At 45.8% G+C, this 21052-nt stretch overlaps 2 protein-coding genes and 1 long non-coding RNA gene across 16 annotated transcripts in view; 2 read left to right on the top strand and 1 right to left on the bottom strand.

Moving 5' to 3' along the window:
- Nucleotides 1-55: 55 nt before the first annotated feature.
- nsmce4a (NSE4 homolog A, SMC5-SMC6 complex component) lies at nt 56-3942 on the top strand. 5 transcript variants are annotated; one of them, XM_011603472.2, is made up of 11 exons: nt 56-228; nt 1209-1477; nt 1553-1633; nt 1801-1928; nt 2243-2394; nt 2509-2608; nt 2991-3081; nt 3159-3253; nt 3327-3375; nt 3481-3566; nt 3668-3942. In XM_011603472.2, exons 2-11 carry the CDS (start codon nt 1273-1275, stop codon nt 3731-3733), a joined length of 1053 nt encoding a protein of 350 aa, XP_011601774.1. In that variant the 5' UTR covers nt 56-228; nt 1209-1272; the 3' UTR covers nt 3734-3942. The 5 variants fall into 5 exon arrangements, with proteins under 5 accessions (XP_011601774.1, XP_011601778.1, XP_029691249.1 ...); XM_011603476.2 differs by lacking the exon at nt 56-228 and adding an exon at nt 303-670 and having other exon boundaries at nt 1252-1477; XM_029835389.1 differs by lacking the exon at nt 56-228 and adding an exon at nt 303-670 and having other exon boundaries at nt 1227-1477.
- A 137-nt stretch (nt 3943-4079) lies between these two features.
- The window catches only part of tacc2 (transforming, acidic coiled-coil containing protein 2), a 37005-nt gene continuing 20032 nt past the window's right edge, over nt 4080-21052 (top strand). For 4 of the 10 annotated variants that reach the window (XM_029835381.1, XM_029835386.1, XM_029835385.1 and 1 more), the window contains exons 1-5: nt 4080-4672; nt 9934-10157; nt 10758-10868; nt 11803-17451; nt 18405-18902. In XM_029835381.1, the coding sequence (XP_029691241.1) occupies nt 4562-4672; nt 9934-10157; nt 10758-10868; nt 11803-17451; nt 18405-18902 (6593 nt within the window). In that variant the 5' untranslated portion in view covers nt 4080-4561. Of the gene's footprint in view, nt 4673-5996; nt 6047-6597; nt 6699-7896; nt 8160-9933; nt 10158-10757; nt 10869-11802; nt 17452-18404; nt 18903-21052 lie in introns of those variants that run through there. The other 6 variants (XM_029835382.1, XM_029835383.1, XM_029835379.1 and 3 more) reach the window with 6 other exon arrangements.
- LOC115249595 (uncharacterized) lies at nt 4679-6344 on the bottom strand. Its single transcript, XR_003888269.1, has 3 exons — nt 6195-6344; nt 5989-6036; nt 4679-4885 (listed from the first exon to the last, which is right to left on the bottom strand). It is a non-coding gene; the product is annotated as an uncharacterized lncRNA (long non-coding RNA).

Here is a 21052-nt window from a genome sequence, read left to right as displayed (position 1 = left end):
CCGTAATAGCACAGACGTATGCTCCCATTTTTTGATGACGTATTTTGGTTGCGACCTTCCTGCAATGTCGACGTCTACTGAAGTTAGTTCAGCAATCATTATTTCAAGATTAACTACACAAAATTATCTCCACAAATATGCTTGCCCTGGAAACTCAACAGGATTTTCTAGTTTTTTTTGCAAATATGGGGAGATTATTTAATTGGACGCATTAACCTGTCTTGTGAGGTAAATAGTTTTCTTTTTTTAGTACTCAGAAATTACGGTATATTTTGAGTATTTCATTGAGCGTCCCTGTCTAAATTTAAAAACTTTATGCTACCGTTATTACAAAATTGGTGCAATTTTTCATAATAATAATCAGTCTTGCGTTCTGCCTCAAATTGCGTTTGTGCTAAAATCCCTTAAAATACATGGTAGAAAATAAACACGTTATCATGAAATTAAGAATGTGTTCCATAAATACCGACACAGTTCAAACTTTATTAAAAGAGACAATTCGAAACGACAACGTTCATATGGAACATCCGTTCAGAGCGACACAATTTTAATTTCGTTTACTCCAACACGAAACCAACTTCGTCGACAGATCACAATAATCTTGGCGCGCTCTGGATTTTCTGTCAGGGTGTGTTGAAGTTAGCGGGTAGCGGAAAAACAGCGACAAGAGGTACGTGTTGAGCTGTGATCTTTGCGTGTTTTTCTAAAATATGATCTGCTCTAAGAACAGAAGTCTCGATGTTTTGTTATATTGTTTAGCTAGTATCGGCTGACGCTACCAACGCCCACGCGCCGCTGCACAATCGCGAGGACTGCGTGTTCAGTACTTCCGCATCCGCACACGGTCCAATTAGCGTCTGTGGGTTATTTGTTTATTTTTTACACAAACGCGTAACTTCATCTCGTTTTCAGAATGTAAGAAAGGCGGAGTTTTGTGGTTTATTATTACCTTTTAACAGTCAGGTACTCAGTGGCCTTTTCACATCATGCATGGGTTTTGATGTCATTAAGAATGAATAATAACGCACAAGATAACTGACATCGGTATGCCAAAGTATTACGATCATCTCACCTCCCGGTTTCTTTTTATTTTGCCATTTGTTGCGTTTCCGCATAAAACAAAACAGACAGATCAGAGGACGCGTTCCGCGTCACACTCAGGTTGTGAGTGAACGCTTTTTGTGTTTGTTTGTTGTTGTTTTTACAAGTGTCCTCGGATAAATAAGCAACTGTCGCTCTCTGAGCGTGCAGTCGGCGATCAGCTAACGCAGAATGAGGAGAAGCCATGCGGACGGCGACGAGGGCTCCTCCCGTCAGAATGGCTCTGACGGGCCGAAGGGAGCCGAGCAACAGCAGAGTGAGGCAGAGGTCGGAGCCTTTTCCTTCCACCCAACCGACTCGCAAAACAGCGAAAATGACCCAAGACAAAGGAGGGAGTTGCGGAGCAGGTACAGGGAGCTCATCAGCACCGTGCAGCGTGAGTATCTGCAGGGCAGATGATCTCCCCACGCGACAGCGTGTTGCTGACTGGCATGCTCTCCGGTCCTTTCAGAGAACAGAGAAGATATACTCAGTCCCTCCAACAACAAGCTCACAGAAGTTTTAGAAGAGGCCAACAGGCTTTTTAAAGATGGTGAGTGTGGTAGAATGTTACTCTGAGAAAAGGTGAGGCTGTGGTTCATTAAACTGTGCATGGTGCTCTTCCTGGTAACTTTGATGGTATCCTCAGCCCCTCTGAAATACCAGAACGTGTCTTTCCCATCATGCAGCCTCCACGGAGCTTTGAGTGTTTCTCTGCAGTTCGACAGGTGAGAGAAGCAGCTCTGGACGCTCGGTTCCTGGTTGTGGCCACAGACCTGGGGAAGGAGAAAGCAACCCAGATGTGTGCAGGCAATGGTTTTGATCCCAGCATCTTTACAGAAAACCTGGTAAGTGAATTGACCGTCTGTACTCATGACTTTAATCTGCCTGAAAGAATCACACAATCTGAGTTTATTTAAATTATTGCTGGTGTTCATTTAACAGAAACGTGCCATTCCTGTGTAAGCTGGCCTGCATCTCAAATCCGAGCATTAAACAATCCTCTCTGACACTTTTAAAGCACGATAAAGGACGCTGTGAATTTTAGAACCAATGACAATTCTCAGTCTGATGTCAGACACGATCAGGGGGAAAGGGTGTGGTGGGAGGCGTGCGTGTCTGAATTTGCCCAGCATTTGCAGCGGTCTCTCTCCTCCGACAGCTGTCCTTCATGGGTCTGAACCGACTGGAGGGTGGAGAGGATGAGCAGCCGGAGGGTCAGCAGGTGGATGGCTACCTGCCCGAGGATGCGTGGCACCGGCTGGCCAGGAGAGCAGAGAGCTGCTTCAGGACAGCACCCTCCTTTCATTACATGTGAGTGTCCCTGTAGGCCAGGAAGGCTTCATTTAAGTAATTCATTCATGTTTCCTGTATGACCAGCCTCACCCCCCCCCCACACACACACACGCCTGTGGTTAATTTCAACAGGAACGGCGCTTTCCACGTAGAGCCGCCTCCCCCGAAGCCAAGGATAGAACGGCAGAGGAGGGAGCCCACCAAGGAGGCCAAAAGAATAATGCCAACTGAGGTAAACACTGTTTTGTATTGTTTAAATGGAAGGAGGTTCCCCCCCTTCTCTTGCAGATTGAAAAAGATTCAGGCATTCATTGAAAATATAAGAAATTAGGTCCAGCATGATGGGAACTAAATCTGAAGTCTATTCAACATGGAGAAGCTTTTTAGACTGTGAAGGGATCAAAAAAACCAATTGCAAACTACCGGTATATTAACAGTTGTGTCACTCTGCTCACAGCTATTGTTACAAAACATATAGAATGAGTTTTACTTTAAATATTCTGCTATGGAGGTTTCGCTCCAGGGCCACTTTGAATCTTTCCATTACCCTTGTTTTGTTTTATATAAATGTGCATATGTTTTGAACTTAATTGTGTCCATTTTTTTTTTAATAGTTGAAGAAATTAGATGGCTTTCACCAGGAGGCCACAGAGAGAGAGGTGGAAAGGATCCTGGGATACCTGAGGAGTTATTACAGAGATGATCGTGAGTTTAGCCGCTCTTGTAATAATTCCAGGATCGTTTTGTCAGTTCCTGATCACGGCCCTCTGCCTCTACCACAGCAACTTGCCCAATATCGTATTATGAGTTCGTCATTGACCCCAACTCGTTCTCCCGGACCATAGAGAACATTTTCCACACGTCCTTCCTGATCAGGGTGAGCTGAAGCTCCACTCGGCGCTGCCCTCTAGCGGCCACCAGCAGTCATGACACCACTCTTTGTTTTTCAGGATGGGTTGGCTCGAATGTATCTGGACGATTCCAAGCTGCCTTGCATAGGTGAGAGGAAATAAGATTTGTTTCATCATCTCACCATGCATCAAAAATAATTGCAATATTTTAAGAGAATTATTTCAGTGTTGCATGTTTTTTTTTTTAATGCAGCACCAATAGAGGAGGCGGCTGTGGGCAATGGAGACTCATCCAGCAGGAAACAGTGCATCATCTCTTTATCCCCAAAGTTGTGGAAGGTTTGGACATTTGATTGTGATTTTTCACGCTTGAATTTGTACCTGCAGGCTGCTATAAATAGGAAATCTTTGATTCTAATTTTATGTTTTCCTCTTCTCAGGAGCTGATCGATGCCTTTGAGATCAGAAGTGCAATGATTCATCCTACAAACACACAGACCTCATGATGAAAACCAACATTACTTTTGGCATGTAGTCACTTTTGGTCTCATAAACTGAATTTATAAACAATAAAGAAAATACGTCTTAAGTTTCACTTAAGGCTTAAACTTTAGTTTTTCAAACAGATCTGAGATTTTGGAATGTATTAAATGATTTTAAGACGAGTCTTTCTGTATTGATGGCACATTATGACTATTAAACTGTTAAACTCTCAGCCGTTGGAGTTCAGTTTGGGGATCGATTCTGTTCGACAGAACATTTGCCAACAGTTTGCTCTGCACTAATACTTATCATCAGAAAAATAACTGTAATTCTAGTGTGAAAATGACCAGAATCATTTATTTTGTTTTTATTCCTGAAATAACCAGGCAAAATATGTCCTGGCTGTCATTTTGCCCTTCCCTGAATCTGATCTAAATTTTGCTGGATGACTGCACTGTATCACTGTGCATCCTCATCCTTCAGATCTCCTGTTTTTTCTTTTTTAAAGAGACACACACTCCTTTTTTCCCTGCCTCCTATCTTCCTCTCTCCAGTTTAGAGTTTTTCCCCTCCAAAGCGCAGCTCCAGTCTGCTCCTCCGTGCAGCGATGTGAGGCTGAATAAACAGCCTCCATTTTTGCTACTTATTCGACTGGTTCAGCTTCTTCTGTAATGTTGATTTTTTGCTGCCGCGGCTTAAAGAAACAACTACATATGTGTCACAGCTGCACCACGGGCGATGCGCTGCGGAGAATTCATTAGCTGCTGTGGCTCGCAGGCAGAAACAGGCTCGCACACACGGCCGCGCCACTGACCTTCCTGCTCTGGCAATGCTGGGACTGACTCTTAAGGATGCAGTTCTGCAGGAGGGTTCTCTGCCAGCCCTGTAGCGCCCGAGTCACTTCACCAGAGGAGGACATGGAATACAAGATGGGGAGCTGCATGGGAATCTCGCACCGGCAGGTAAAGGCAGCGTGAGGCTGGTGTAAGTGTGTCTGCAGCGTAGCTCCGGGGCGTGAGGGGAGCGTCTGACAGGAGGGGGAGAAGATGCTCGGAGAGGTGTAGCGTTGGAGGAGGGGCAGCAGGGAGATGGAGATGGAGACGAGGGGAGGCAAATTTAAGTGAGAAGCTCGTCCTCAGAGAACGATGGGCTGGAGGGCAGCGAACGTTAGAAGCCTGTGGAGCAAAAGTGAAGAGAATCAGTGCAGTGGGGCGTGCTGCCATGGCAACCAGAAACAGCTCATCAAATCAGTGTTATTTATAGGGGACGGTAATAAGGCTGCTTCACCCACAGACCGCTCAGCTGAACATGACGCCTGATGATCAAAAATAGATTTCCAAAATCTCCAGAATCAGAATTTTAGGAGACAGCAGTGTTTTTCTGTTCCTGTGTCGGAGGACAGAAAGCTCTGGATTCTCCACAATAATGGCCCGACGCCTCCTGCTGTCCACACCTCTGTCAGAGCAGGTGACCTCCCCACCACCCTCGTCCCCCTGTCCCGCGTCCACCCTCTGTCCTGTCCCGCGACTGAGCGCGCGGCGCAAAAATAGCAACAGAGCGCGTCGACTCCTCCGGAGAGAGGGCAAGGAACAAACAGGGGTCTTGAGTCAGCCAGTAAACAGACTCGAGGTGTTTGTGAAACGGTTGCGTGTGTTTGTGGAGGGCGCTCGTTTTCAGGGGTGAGTAGATTGTGATTCGGGGCAGAATTATTGATCATTCAGTTATTATAGTTTGGTGGGGGGGTGGGGGGCGGGGGGGGTGTTTATTAAAGGGCTGAGTGAAATGTACCCGGTTGTGTTTTGCTTTAATCAGAATTTTATGAGATCTACTCGACAATCTCAACATGTAACCTTATGCACACGCCGGATAAACAACCAGAAACCCGGACGACTCTTTGGTGGTGGTGTCCATGTTGGAGAGAGGTCAAAGGAAACGGCGTCTTTCTGGAGACGTGACCTTAAATCAGGGCCTGATGGGAGGCGAAAGGACACCAAACAAGCCCTGAGACACAGACGGCCGTTAAAGTGGCCGCGCGGCCGCTGAGCCGGGGGCTGAAATTACACCCCCGGCCTCACAAATAGCAAAAGAGTGAGGTGGCACAGGTCTTTAAGGTGTGAGGGTCACTCCTCTTCCATCAGACCGTCAAAGGAAAACAAACGTCAACATGAACAAGAAATAACAATGCAGCCTCCAAGATTTTGCATGAAAAATTGTTCATGAGGCTGGAATAAAGTGTAATAAGAGTTGACGGGATAGAAGTCTATTTATAAACTCTTACTTATCCAGGTCAGTGCTTCCTGACGATCCCCAACTGCTGTATGTATCCCTGCAGTAATGTGAGCACACACACACACACACACACACACACGAGTGTTTACAGCTGCACATCCAGCAACAAACATGGTGAAAGGAGAATATTTCAAACAGCTACGAGAGGAAGTTAAAAAAAAAAAAACATGCAAAAATAGCAAAAGTAAACATTACCCAAATCTTCATCACTGCTTTGTGCTGCTGCACTGGTTTATCAGCCCCAGTTGTTCTGGAACTCCCCAGTCTGATCCCCCCCCGGCCTCGGCTGCTGTGGTGGGGAGCTACGGTCACGCCACCAGCTGTGACACTGCTCTTTATTTATAATTTTAATATGTTAAGTGTTTCCTGTATGTGATCATGAGAACCAGCTTTGCTCCTGATGCTGCTGTTTTTGAGCCCTGAGGAGGGGTGAAGGTCTGGGGCACAGGCCCCTAATCTCTAACACACACACACACACACACACACACACACCCTCAGGCTGAGAGACCTCTAATCTTGTCGTGAGTGGAGCAGTAGTTGAGGGACTGGAGGACCATATTTTATAAAGAGTCATGTGTTAATGGTCCTTTTGCGTTAGTGTCTTTCAGACAGATGAAGTGAGAGGCTGTTAGTCTGGGCAGTTTTGGCCCAGCAGCTGGATGATCCATGGGGAACGAGAGCAGCACCGCCGAGGCGTCGGTAAGAACGACCTCGCTGACATTAGATGGCTAGATTTTGATTTATTTTTGCCGCTTTGGATGACTAACGAGCACCTCACCCTTGCTTGCATGATAACAGCCGGCTTCAGTTAAAAGCACACTAAAGACACTTTTCTGGAACTTTACACATATTTGAGACTTGAGAAATGAGAATTTAGCCAACTTGAAACATTCAATTTTGTGGTTTAGGTCTTCAAAGCAATAGCAACGATAAATACTAGATCCTGTGACAGTCATAATTAACAATTTACCATAATTTGCTGGTATCTCAGATGTCCATCATTTAATTCTATATGCGTTCTATAGTTAACTGGTTTCACGTAACCATTTCCTACACCAGCCTTGTACTTTGTGGGATGGAAAAACATTTCCCATGTGACTGCAGGGCTGGAATTCAGAATTATCTTAATAGGATTAATGCAAACGCTTTATCTACTGCACTATAGAACCTGGCACCGGATGACACTGCAGCATGGGCCTTGAAATTCTTGGGGAGGGAAAAAAAAAGTGGCTTGTTGCACCCCAACCACAGCTAAACTAAATCTTCTGTTTTGTTTAACTCCTCACTTCACACCCTCAGCCAGAAGAGGGCGCTCCAGAAAACGTTGTTCTGTTCCCACCTCAGGAAAATCCCAATGACTGCCCACAGGTACAAATATTTGCACTCTGTTTGAGTGTAAAGGTTTGAGGAAACGTGTGCTGGCAGATGGAGTGTTTACGGACGGACTAAACTGAACTTGTAACCCCCCCCAAAAAAAGTACAGTAACACAATGTCAACAGCAACAGTGAGAGGTTACAGTATTGCACACAAGTCCACTCAGACAGGACGTGTGAGGCAGAGGTGCTGGCCAAAATGGCGCTTCTGCATGTTCTTGACACCCTTGAGGGAATATCCTGAGGGCAGTTCACACTTCCATGCCATTAAGGGACCGCTGACTAGATGCTTCACGCAGGAAGACCGTGCGCGCCCTCCGCGCAAAATGTAACCAAAGCTCTGGTGGGGTGCGGAAATCCAATCGTCCGTCATGGGGGGGGGGGTCACTGCTGCCCCGACCCGTGGCCCAATTCCCAGCATTCACCTGCAGGGGCACCGTCAGTGTCAGCGGCGGAGAGCGGGACAGTGGAGGACGGGAGGAAAGAGGGGGAGGGAGACAAGGGGGGGAGGGATTCTTCGTGGGTGACCCCAGCTACAAAGCAATACTTGTGAGGTGGACGTGATGGTCGCGCGCTGCCGGAGCTCGAGGAGGCTGATGGGACATTGACATGGGAGTGTCGGGACGGGACTTGGAGGAGGAGTGTGAAGTCTGCTGAGTCAGAGAAAAGGGCGGCGAGCGTCAGCAGCATGTGTTGCAGTGTTTGTGTCCTCCTCCTCTGGCCACGCCGAGACGCGTCCGAGCGCAGCGGGCCAGACGCACCGCGGAGTCGCCTCCAGCTCTGTGGGTAAGCACACCGAAAGATCGGCGGCAGCAAAGTTTCAGGAGAAAGGAAAAGTCTGTGGAAACCACCTTCTTTAGCACACGTTTGCAGCGAAGAGTCTGAACTGTGGCGTCGACGGATGCGACCCAGAAACAGGTTCTCCGGGAGACTTCGTGGGGTTTAAACTAACGGGAATATCCTCCCCGTGGCCCAACATTTGGCCCTGGAGCTCCGGCTTCCACCTGCGCTCCTCCATATAAACAGCAGCCATTTTGGGCAGAAATAGCAGGAGCAGCACAGGTGTCCCCTGTGACACTAATTAGGGCTGCGTTCCATTTAGCTCACAGCAAAGGGTTCACGCAACTTTTGTTGACCAGGCTGTCGTTTGTTTCCGATTTTATGTCGAAAGAAGGTATTCAGCAACTTTGGAGGCGAGAGCGTCGCTTGTGCTTTCTGGCTTCTGTCGTGAGTTTTTGGTTTTGACAGACAGGAAACAGGAAACCCAGAGAAAATGCAACCGTCTGAGACTGACTTTAATGTGCGTGATGACAAGGTTCATAATCTGCTATCTGATCTGAACAATCCGCACAGCTGGAGGCCATAGTACCGAACCATAGCCAGTATAATAAGAAGCACTCAAATTAGCGTGGTTGGCTTGTTCTTTCATGTCATTTCCCCCCTTCCAGCAAATGCATTCCTGGTGTTCTTTGGGGGGTAAAACATAGCGTGTAAATCTAAAAAATAAGAACGGTTTCCCAATAGGAAAAAGCAGATTCTCAACATGTTCTTATGGTTTACTGTCTGCATGCTGTTATTACTGTATCACTTGCTAGTGCCTCATAAACTGAATCTGCAGTCATGCATGCCTTAACCACTGCCTTGAGTCAACTTGTGCTGCACAATATCTCAATAATTTCTCACCACAGTATTACCCAGGCAGTGTAACATTGTCACAAAAGCTGAGTATTATTCTCGCATGTGTCAGCCGGCCACTCACATTGTGCAACAGGGTATTCTGCCAGTCGCATGCAGCACTGATGTTTAGATGTGCTAAAATATCAAGGTCATCAAGGTCAAGTTAGACGTGACGAGGAAAGAAAGATAATTGGTTCCCACTTGTTTGCTTCCATCTGCACCATTTATGTTATAGTAAAATAAGGTATACTTTCCTTTCTGCTGGTGAAATTTCATCAAAGTGTAGGCAAACACATGGCTGTTGTTTGTGTGTTAATGTTTCAACATCATGTTGCGACACAGTATTGTGTTGTGAGACTGTCAAGGGCTGGCACAGAGATAAGGGAATGCCTCTATTACCTGTACGTGAGCCTTTAAGGTTTTAGAAAGTCTTCAGCAGGAAGCACCCACAATCAAAGCATTGTGTTTGTGAACCACAAGGAACTAAAGTCACGATGCTAAGTACCACGTCAACAACTGCATCTTAGTCCGGCAGAACTGGTTTGTCTTTAATCATTGCTCACTGGTGAATCTTTAAAACCACGGGAACAAATAACTTTGTTATTCCTTTGTTGGGAGCAACTACACAATATAATGGAAAATAATGTCTCTAAGATGGAGTGAACATTATAAACACAGACTTGTGCACCATAAGACCCCTATTTAAAGCTATTCAAACAATGCTCGACTTCATAGTTTACCATGGGTGGAGTCATTTGTGTTTGTTTCTGCATGTCTAATCTTCCGATCCCCGTGTTGACTTTGTACAGGGTTGCTTAATTAGAAGGACACACAGCAGAGGCATCAGCATGTGACTAACTGGTTGTACCTTACTGTCCCACAGGCTGAAGTTCCAGCTGAGAGCTTAACCTGCAGGACCGACTCGCCATCCAGCCAGAAGAATCTACCTCTGCCACCGGTTCTCTCAGACATCCCAGTGCTCACTGGAGTGGAGGAGAACATAGAGGCTGGAGAACAGGACGACACGGAGGAGCTTGAGTTTCCTCATGACCTGCTGCCCAGTCTAGACTTCAGCAGTGAGCTCAACATCTGGGAGTCCTCACTGGGGTAAGTTGAACATGACACTAAGATAATGGTGCGATGGATTCACTCTTATGCACCATTTTGCCGACAGAAATGATTTTCACACTGGAAAACTTGTGGTGCCTATAAATATGAAAACCATTTTCTTATTAAAGACCTTATTATGAGAGATGAGGTTCAGCACAAGCCGTCCACTGTTGGCGTTCGCACGTTTCACAGGATTACGCTCATCTGTTCTGCTTCACGTGGGACAGATCCGAGAAGGAAAAAGTGACATCATGTTTCTTTTTTGCGCCGCAGTCGTCATTCAGCATCATTAGGACCACACATATGACCACACATGCTTGGCCCGAAAGGATTTTACTCCCCACATAATTTGTTTTTAAGATTTTCTCCAAGGTTTTGTCTGTTTTGAGGAGAACATACGAGGGGTTAGTACATGTGCAGAGGAATGGAGCATTCAAGCCGTACTAGAGATTCAAATGCAATTACACAGTTAAATTAAATTATAATTATAGTCACTAATTGTATTGGACATTATTTTGGATCTATTTAGAGCAGGTCACTGTTTATTCATTTGTTGCACGAATATGTGTTTGTCTATTTGTGGTGTGGGTTTGTTAGCAGAGCTGAGATTAGTTCAGAGGAGGAGAAGCATGAGCAGGTCAACCCCTTGCTGGCAGGCCTGCAGCATCACATGGAAGTGTGTCAGCCACTGGTGGTTCTAGATACCAGGTACCACGCGAGCCTGGCACGATGGTGCATCTGCTGTGGTGATTTAACAGAGAAGGGAGAGCATGGAGTGAAATTCAACTCTAACCAGATGACTTAATATGACAGCAATGAAAGACGAATGCATATTGCTTCCCTGTTTGTTTGTTTTTTTCCTGTTTTTAATTTGTTTGCATGGCTCTATGGGTGCAGGTGTCATATAAGTGACTGGTTTAATTAGTTCTGTTGTAGAGAATAATTATATCCACAATTTAGAGGATATTTTTTTCTAGGAACTGAACCTCAGGTGCTTCAGAATGTCTGCCATCTGTATCTTATAACCTATTATGTGTGTTAAATATTAGACTATTATTACATGTCGAGCCATCTGCTTTGGCTTGAATCAATGATTATTAGTTTAACTGTAACTCTGCAGCCTCCTGGCACTGAGCCAGCGTAATTATTAAAGACTTTGACTCCAAACAGTTTAGGGCGTGTCGGAACACGCTGAGCTACACACAGAAATCTGACTTCCACAGAAGTCGTACCGGTATGAGCGTGTTTATCCGCTGACGTGATTGATCGCCCCACCTGTTCAAAGAAATGTTAATAAGATGGAAACTCTTCATCTGCTGTTGCGGCAACACAGTTCAATCTTTTATAAAAACATTTTATATTGACATTAAATTACCTATTTTTGATAGTTGAACCTATCTTGGATGCGTATGCTCAGACCGGCATGTTGCGTAACAATAATATGCCCATAGAGAGGACCTACTTCTCACTGGGAGAAATGCACCTTTTGGAAATGGCATCTGTGTGCAGTTGTGTGTGCATATCTTGGGGTGTGCTGCCTGGGCGTGGACTGCCTGCCAGACGCCATGTTTTTTGGCATCGTGAAATGAACAGCTGTTAGCCAGCACAGCGCCTTAACCATTTCACCCTGCCCTCGTCTTAGGCCCTACGACTGCAACCCAGTTCACACAGACACCGAGCCATCACCCTGGCCTAATATCGCATCACCTCATCCTGTCACCCAACCCCTGAGTCTTCCCCCATCTAAAGAACTTGACAGGGAACTCCAAGAGGCCTTCCAGGAATGCGAAGAGCAAATGGCGTCACTGGGCATACTTGGTGTGACGGAGACCCTAGCGACCACACCCGAGGATGTTGAAGGTTTATGGGGAAAAACTGGAGAAGATCCTGTTAATAGGACTGAGTCATCTTCACTAGCACGAGGTGAAGTCCAACCAGCTCAGAGCAGCGAGGGCCATGGCAACGCGGGTACACATGGAAGGAGTTATCCAGCCAATAGTCAGAAGGATACAGATGGGTTTAGTTTCAGGAATTACATTCTGGGCATCAGTAGTAAAGTTAAGGTATCAGAGACTGAGAGTGAAATAAAGACTACGCAGAGCGCGGACGACTGTTTAACAGAGATTAAACAAGAAAGGAAAACTGAATTTGATACGCAGGTGAAAATGCCTCATCTTTCAGAATTGGAAAGAAAACATTTATGGAATGAAACCCAAACAGAAACTGTAGCTCTAAATGAGAAGGACCGTCATGGTGATTATAATGTGGCTATTAAGGAAAATACTACGCCGGTGTGTACGAAAGAGACTTTGTTAGGAATCGTAGAGGCTACAGAATCAAAGAAAGACGGCCTTGATGAGACGAGGAGTGCTGTAAAGGATGGTGATTCAGTTCTTGCAACACAGGAGGGCAGTAATCTTCAAATAAAGGAAACTGGTACGTTATCGCAGATGCATTCAGAGGAGCAGACGGAGGTAAATACGTGCTCTGAATTAGAAAAAAAGCCAAAGAAGGGAAAAAAGAAATCAAGGAAAAAGAAAAAGACAGTGCGAGCAAAAGAGGATCTTCGGCCTGTGTCCCCTCCAAGTGTAATAACTCACTCAGCTTCAGTGACAAATGTGCAATTGTTGACACAGAAAGTTCTTCCAAACGTGACTTGTGCACAACAGCCTGATAATGTTGTTAACTACAGGCAACAGCTGAGTCCTGGGGAAAAGCCCAGCCCCAGCCCCCCACTGTCCTCCCCTTCTAGTGGGGCAGATCATCTTACTTACTTGACTCATTCACCTGCATCCAGGCAGGCTCCATTACAGGGGCCTCCTCAGTCAGACGACCACAACCATACATCATGTTCTGTGAACCATTGCACAGAAGAAAACACGCAGGATGACAGAAATGGAAATGCAGGCGTCATTAACAGCCAAAATATACCGCCGACATGTCTCCAGACTACAGCTGTTTGCCCATCTGCCTCTTCTGATCAGGGCTCGGATGCAGAAATGCAAGATGCTGTTGTTACCAACCGTGCAGTGAGGCCTCCACAGAAGGATCACAGGCCACCTCTCGACAGCCAGGCTTGTGTGGGAGAGGATGGTGTAAAGAGTGCCCTTGAAGAGGCTGTAGTAGCGGTTGCTGCGTTACCGCTGACGACACCCACGATGCGAGTATTGATAGAAAGCAAGGGAGAAAGTGTGAGGCGTGATTCGCTGAAGGGAGTAGCTACTGTAGCATTTACAGAGGGTGAGAAAGCAGGAGGAGAGGAATCTTTAAAAGGGAAAGATAATTGCGTCAGCGACGGGGTAGGTACAGAGAAAGGGAGGCTTCTGGACGGTCCTCAGCTCTCAATAATCCCCTCACAGGAAACATGCTCACTTGCTTTTTCTGCTACCGGACAGCACACACCTAAAGAAAGCTGCAGCAGCAAAATGCCACACAATGTGGTCGAGGCGGAAACGAAGGGACAGAGAAATATCTGCAACACAGACATAGAGATATCATCACCGGAGGGACAGGCGGGAGGAAAGGAGGCGCTCTTTTTAGAAGCAGTTAGCAGTACAACTCCCTGTGGGCTACTTACTGGTCCTGATTGTCTGGATCACTCCGTTGTTAGTTTGGAGGCAGCAGAGGAGGGAGGAGAGGGAGACATGAAACACAAAGGAGGGCTGGCAAGTGAGCACATTATATTCAGCCAGCCAGAGGGCTCTGTTGGTGGGGTGTCATCAGCCGAGACGGAAATGTGTCCACCCACCGATGTTGCCGAGTCACTGCTGAAGCCACAGTACTGGAGTGAACAGATTCCTACCATCACTGAGAGCCTCTGCATTGAAAAGGACCATTCCTCCCAGTGCTGGCAGGAACAGCAGAACGCAGCAGATTTACCTCCATCCGCTCCCTCTGAACGGAGCTCAAACCGTACAAATGGAGAGTTGAGGACTGAGGGCAACCGGAATGTGATTTCTGTGGAAGCACAACCATCTTTGGACGGCACTTGCGAGGAGTCATCTATCACGCAGGAAGAGAAAACCCGTATCCACGTCATCCCACTGCCTCAGACTACTTCAGCACGAACGTCAATCAAGCAGGAATCAAACGACATTCAACAGGTTGCACCTGAGTGTGGCACATTTGAAGCCAGGACGGCCAAAGCTTCATTTGAGGACCAGGTTCAGGTCCTTAAAGGTAAACAGGCGATGTCGTCCGTCGGACTGCATGTGTGTGATTACAGCGGAAGCAAGAACAAAATGCACTTTGAGGATGTGAAGAACTTGCCAGTGTTGGCCACAGACTTTGACTCTTTGCCTCCACTGACTGTGCGTGAGAGTTTGCAACATCCTGTTGTTGAGACAAGTTATATCTTCCAGGACTTTCTCAACAACAATAAGGCAGAAATCTCCACAAGTGTAGCTGATAGAAAGGATGAGCCACCATCACAGAGACCACCAGGAGGAGAACCGGGGATTAAAGATCTCCGCATAAACTTGGATGATAACTCAAACTTGAAGACAAACACTCTGGATTCAAAGTCTATGGATGAGACCCACTCAGAGCTGCTTCAGTGCACGAGCAATAAGAATCAAAATGATGAGGAATATTTAGCCTTGACACAAAATGCGATCTGTGAGCCTGATCATCTAAAGGTCCAACCACTGCCAGACAATGTGCTTAATCTCTTGGGGGCAGAGGAGGAGTCGGATAACTTACCTGTTGAATCTGAGCTGCCTCTGAGTTTACCTGCTGAAGGTGATGTACCTGTTGATTTGGAAAAGAGTGAAAGTAGCCAGAACCTGCCCTTTTGTCCTGCACCTCCAGCTGCTGGTGACGATGATGCCTGCAGACATTTAGAAAATGTCTTCACTGAGGTGTCTGATTTGCAGCTTGATCTTGTCACCAGTGCAGCAGCTGAAATTGCAACTATCACCCACACAGACGCGCAGCCTCCCACCCAACTGGATGGACCAACACTTAGTGGACGTGACCCCTCAGATCCCTTAAAGGCAACCTTTGAAGACAATGTTTATTTGCAAGAGGATACAGCAGCTTCCGACATGGCTGCTTCTCGGCAGTTAATTTCTGCTTCCGAGCAATCTGCTAGTGATCATGCATTTGTGCTGCAGCCTTCTGGCCCGATGCTGAATCACTTGGAGGTCATCGCTGACTGTAACATCTCGACTCCTGAGAAAACGGATGCATTTAAAGCTGACGGTGGTGTCATGGAAGTGCCTGGAACGGAGAGCGGAGAACTGTCAATGATGTCAGTACCACAAAGTGATATTGGGAATAGAAATGATACCGCGGAAACTGATATTCTAATTAATAAATGTATGATTAATGATATAATGGTAGAAAGTGTGTCTCCTGGTATGGCAAAGACTGAAGCCCATGGTGTTATTTCACAGCCTCCTCCTGAATCTGACTTTACTAAAGTTGTATGTGAGCCACCCACAAAAGATGACCTAAATAAGAGTAGCCGCTCTCCCCGTTCGGACCTGCCTGGGGATGAATGTGGGCAAGACACTGTGAAGGAGAAGAGTGCAGCAGAAGATGAAACATATGGAGGAAAGAGATGGGTTGAAGGTTCAACAGACAATCGACAGGAAACAGACAACAACGGGCTGGAGATGGGAAAGACACCACAACAGACTAACGGCCAGGATAACGAGGCTTTTGAGGAAGTGAGTGGGCAAAACACTGAATCACTGTTGGATGATACGAAGAAGGAAGGAAAAACATATGACAACGCATCAGACAGCCCAGTAAAGACCTCTTCATTTTCTGACAGCCACCCAGAAGCACCAGAGAACAGTGCTGAAGGACAGACTGGAAGGGAATCAGCTTATGACAAATGTTTCTGCCAAAATCTAACAGAGACACTTCAGTGCAGCTCTGAACGGGACCCGCTGCAGAGTGACGCAGTCCCTGCCCAGGCCCAGTCCAACTGTTTGGCTCCACAACAGGCATTATTTCCAGGAATAAACTTGGTAGCAGAGAAAAGTGACAGCTTTGTTGGGAATTCGGGTCTGTTTGGAAGCCAAACTGAAGCAATGATAGATGCTGCAAAAAGGGACGATGGTACTGAAGCGAGTCAGGTTTGCTTCTCTCACCTTGCCAGTATTTCCAATGATGATGGACTTGATTCTGAAAGAAGTGCAATAGCTGATGTAAGCAGAAAACTGGATTCTTATCATGTAGGCGATGGGAAACTGAGATTGGATGAGAATAAATTGCCCAGCTTATCGGTAGGAGGTACAGCAGATTTATTGCCAGGCACCGAGTTGCTCAGTGAACTTGGTGGTAAAGGCCAAGAAGAAACTAATCCACCAGCTGTCTGCCACGAAGCGCCGGAGACCTCAACGAGCACTGATATATCTGTTGTACCTGCATCACAGGAATATGAGAGTTTCCCAGTCTGTACCTCAGAGGTCAGCGCAGTTAGTGATGACATTTATACAGAAACTCTTAAAAGTGGAAACGAGGCAAAAGGGGGACACACGTGTACTCTCCCAGAGTCTGTCTGGCAACGAGAAACCGTGGATGAAAAAGACCCAACTGCTGCTAAAAGCAATAGCAGTGACACCGAAGAGTGTGAAATTCCGCACACAGTGGGTGAATCTCTGGACCTACAGAGCCTCATTGTAACCCCGTCAACACAAAATGATGTGGGAGCAGCAGCACCTGCAAAATGCTCGACAGAGGAAAACACAGCTGGTGCCAAACACAGTGCAGTAAGTGAGAAAAGAGCAATTAAGAAGGAAGGAATGGAAACAAAGGCTATTGAAGATCTTCAGGAGGACAGTGGCCCAGGGGCGATTAAAGTGTCAGACTTCAGTGTTTATGGCTCCTCCCCAACAACAGAGGCTACAGGCTGTAACACCGAGGAAGGTGTTGGTGCTTTAAAGGCCGTAGAACATCACGACAGCCTTGAATTTAAAAGAACTGATGTTATTTCAGTCTCTTCTGTGATCTCATCAAAGTGCTCCACAGATTCATCACGCCCTGTTGCACTTCCTACACAGTCGGAGACGATCTGCGATCAGACGGTATTTTCAAAGTCTGAGGACACAGTTGTGGTTGATCCGGTTGTTGCTCCTCCAGAGGACGGATCACTTCCCAAAGTTCCATCCTGCGACGCCACTGCTGAACAAAAAACTGTGAATACCGAGACGCAAGATGTGTCGGAGACTATAGCCGCTGAATTAAGAGCCCAGGGCCAAAGTACAGTGTGGATAGAAGCTCTCAAAGAAGCTGCAGCATGTTGTCAGAGTAAACATCAGAACACGATGGTCATCTCAAGGTAAACCCAAGCGTGTGTGTTTGTACATCCTATATAATATATAGGAAACTCTTAAAAAAGGAGCACACTTGAGTTCCATTCTGTTACCACCTCTGAATGATTTAATGTGTAACAGTATCTGTTTTATGTATCGCAGTGATTCAAGATTTAAATAACTAAATAGGGAATTAGGAGCATCGAATGCAGCTTGATATTCTCTGCTGCCTGTATTCTGCAAATCAACTGAGCTTTCGCCATCAAAAACATGTTTAGATGGAGTTGAATGGAATCTTAAATGGTGTCTTCTCGGTTGAGCTAAACGGGTCAGAAAAAAAACATTAAAATTTGAACTGAACCAAAGGAGAATGGAATAAGTCTTTAAGTAGTTAAACTTTTATAAACTGGTAAAAATCTTTAATGTAGTTTGTTTAAATAGCATTTTTATTTTTAAATGTGATTAGACAAGTCATGAATGCACTTAAACATGTGTTCATCCATGTTCTGAAGGGAAAGGTGTCTAACATTTGTTTAAAGCCCAACATCATAGATCCAGATAATTAAAGAACACACACATTTATTGTTACATGTTATTACCATAACACTGCTTATGCGGTTATGTAATATCTCATTTCTGCACTTTTTGGTGTTTCATTAACACCACATTCGAGAATTGTTTGGCGAGATGTGGCTGATATGGTTTGACCATGAATATAAATGAGGACGTACGAACAGAGCTTTACTTTGAAAGAGCGCCTGAGTCAGATGACCTTGTGTGAAACCTAATGTGGGCCTTTTATAGTCGCAGGATTACATCAGCTGTGACATCCTGCCTCCTCTCCGGGGCAAGAATGAGCCTTTTCTCGCTCGCGATGCAAGACCCCTCGCACCTACAAAAACATGCTCGCTGTTCATTTTTTATAGGTTGTAAACTAAACAAGAAATCCATAACCTTCTAAATGATCTTTATTTTCCAGTCCACTTCCATCTCTGGAGTCTCCACAATTGGATTTTCACACACCGACCGAGGAAGTACAGGAGGAGATCCCACCACAGCCAGAAGTAGTGGAGCCCTCGGCTCTACCTGAATCCTTAAAGTCAACAGAACTCCCAGAACCCACACAGCCAAGCCAGAGCACAAAAGGGGAGCTCCAAACTGAATCGGACGAGTCAAAGCTAACTGACCAGATCCAGAAAGAAGACCTACCCCCTCGGGAGCGTTCAGATGTCCCACCACAGACAATCGCCTCGTCTCAAGTCGTGGAAGATGCATCTGAGCCAGAACCTGCCAACAGCACACCAGAGTTCCTAGATGCACATAAAGACGAAAAACCAGAGCCGCCCGGTACCAGAGAACCGGAGCCGCTGATCACTGAAGCACCAGAGGGGGAAGTTGCCGAGGCCACAGGTGAACAGTCGCTTAAGTTTGGGACCGAAGCGTTTCCCGAGCCCAGCGAGGTGCTACCGGACAGTAGGTGAGCGTTCGTTCGTTCGTTCGTTCTTTCTCTCTCTCTCTTTTTTTTCTCGCTTCCTCTCTTGCTTTCTAAATCAAAATTTTGTAATTCCCTAAATTTTCTAACAGGACAGCTTTATTTAGCTTTATTTTATATATAATTCCCACAACAAGACACTCGTTTAATTGGAGCTCATTGTTGCAAGAGCAGCACCTCCGTCTTTCATACGTATAAAACAGATTTCCAGGCACTCCAGTATTCCCTGTGGTGGCTTTGTTTGGCTTTTAGACTTCCCAAGCACGCCTGGTCTGTTCTTACTGTCTGCTGTAATTTAATGCCGTCTAACAAGATGAATGAGGACTCGTCTCAAATCGTGTTATCTGTTGTTAAAACTCCAGACTCATTTTTCCGTGTGTAAATTTAATTTGTCCCCAATGTCGCCATTCTAATGTCAAGAATAGCAGCCGTATTAATCTAATTTCTTTCCCCACAAGTGCATCTAAGAATGTTTATGGAAGCAGTATCCTCTCTCCTACCCTTGCACAGGAGCCACCCCACATGCCAGACTAGCACTTGCCAACTGTCAGTCAGAACACTTGTTCCATCACTGCTCTGAGACAAAAAAGTTTGTTCTGAGTAAGAGTGGCGAGGATCTGACAGCTATTTCCACTTTAGGGTTTATCATAGATAAGGTTACGCTGGCATAGTGTGTGTACATGTGTTTTTTTTCCCCTGCCCGCCCCCAGAGGCTGTCCTAGCTGTCAGGCCTGCTCAGTCTGTGCGGCTTTGTGAACTGTAGCCTGTAGTGGGAGGAATTTGGGCAGGCACTTCAGCCCCACTGAAGTCATTTGCACCAACCAGACGGAGTGGAACAAAAGCCAGAGTTCAGTGAAATACTTGAGCATGTGCTGCAGCGCGCGCGTGTGTGTATGACGGAATCGCGGGCAGAAAGGAGGAGGACGGGGACGCTCGCTTTTTGACTCTGGTACATTGGAGAGGAGTGGAGGAAGGAGTAATTCTCCCACTTGTATTTACATGTGTGGTGGATTCCTGCGCTGCGCAAATCATCCGGGTGAGTTTATGAGAAGTAGCTGCTCTAGTTCCGTCTGTCTACGGTAGGTGTTTGTGTTTAAGTCCCTCCAGGTGGATGCAGCAGATGGTCAGTAAGGAACTAGTACTGCTTAGACTCTGATGACCTCACCAGATGGGTGGAGGAGAGTAGGAAGGGAAAAAAGAATGAAGGCTGAGATGGAATATAGTTGGGAAATGCATTGCGTTGTAACTGTAAAAAAAATGCCAAACGCAAGTTTGAACTTGTTGTTGTCCCTCCCTTACATGATGAGTCAAACATTGTTAGCATGGTAAACTTTTAAAATACCTGTATAAGAACTGTTTTTTCCATAATAATAATAATAATAATAATAATGGCGTTACAGCACTTTCTTTCATTTTAAAGTCTCAAAATGAATGTGATTTTACAGTAGCACACTGTACTGTCATTCAGTTGTCATGGTGCTTTAAGGTAAATAAAATTAGACATTGGATAAATAATTTAGACCTAAAATAGTCCTACAGTATATACATGTACCTGTACACTTCGACTCAACTGTTGTACAGATATGGTCCTCCTGTCATTATGGCATTTAAAAACACTTTCCATAGTACCTCCAGCTGGTTGCCTTCATGACTCTTAGTTTATCATTGAACACCCTGCCTGGACTTGCTCTCTTTTAGCTCCAGCTGTTTCCCATAGAGTGCCTGAAATATGCGTGTGGGTTGAATACCATACAGGCAAGGTAACATTGGTTCCTTAAACAATCATGAAAATGGAGGGCAGATAAACAGGTTTTTAATCTCTGCCACTGTATAAAAATTACTGTAGTGGATTTCTGGACAGGATTTCTTAAATCTGGCCTGTATTTTGCTGAATGATCAATTATACCAGGTGCCAGCTTAATGCCAACAATCCAACTGTGTCTTAAAACATGTGGCTTGTTTTGTCTTGTTTGTTTCCTCACACACTCACACACCTCACACACTTAGGACAGATCATACTTGAACGTTCCAACGACCTGGGAACATCAGCTGACTGTAACAGTTAGGATATGTAAACTCCCTGTAAACAGGGTTCAGGGTTATTCTGGCCGGTTGTCCCATCCAAGGTCGAGGTT

The sequence above is a fragment of the Takifugu rubripes genome, chromosome 4, assembly GCF_901000725.2.
Source record: "Takifugu rubripes chromosome 4, fTakRub1.2, whole genome shotgun sequence".
NCBI classification, from domain to species: domain Eukaryota; kingdom Metazoa; phylum Chordata; class Actinopteri; order Tetraodontiformes; family Tetraodontidae; genus Takifugu; species Takifugu rubripes.
Note: the sequence above shows the minus strand (reverse complement) of the source record. Positions and strands in the feature narration are given on the sequence as shown.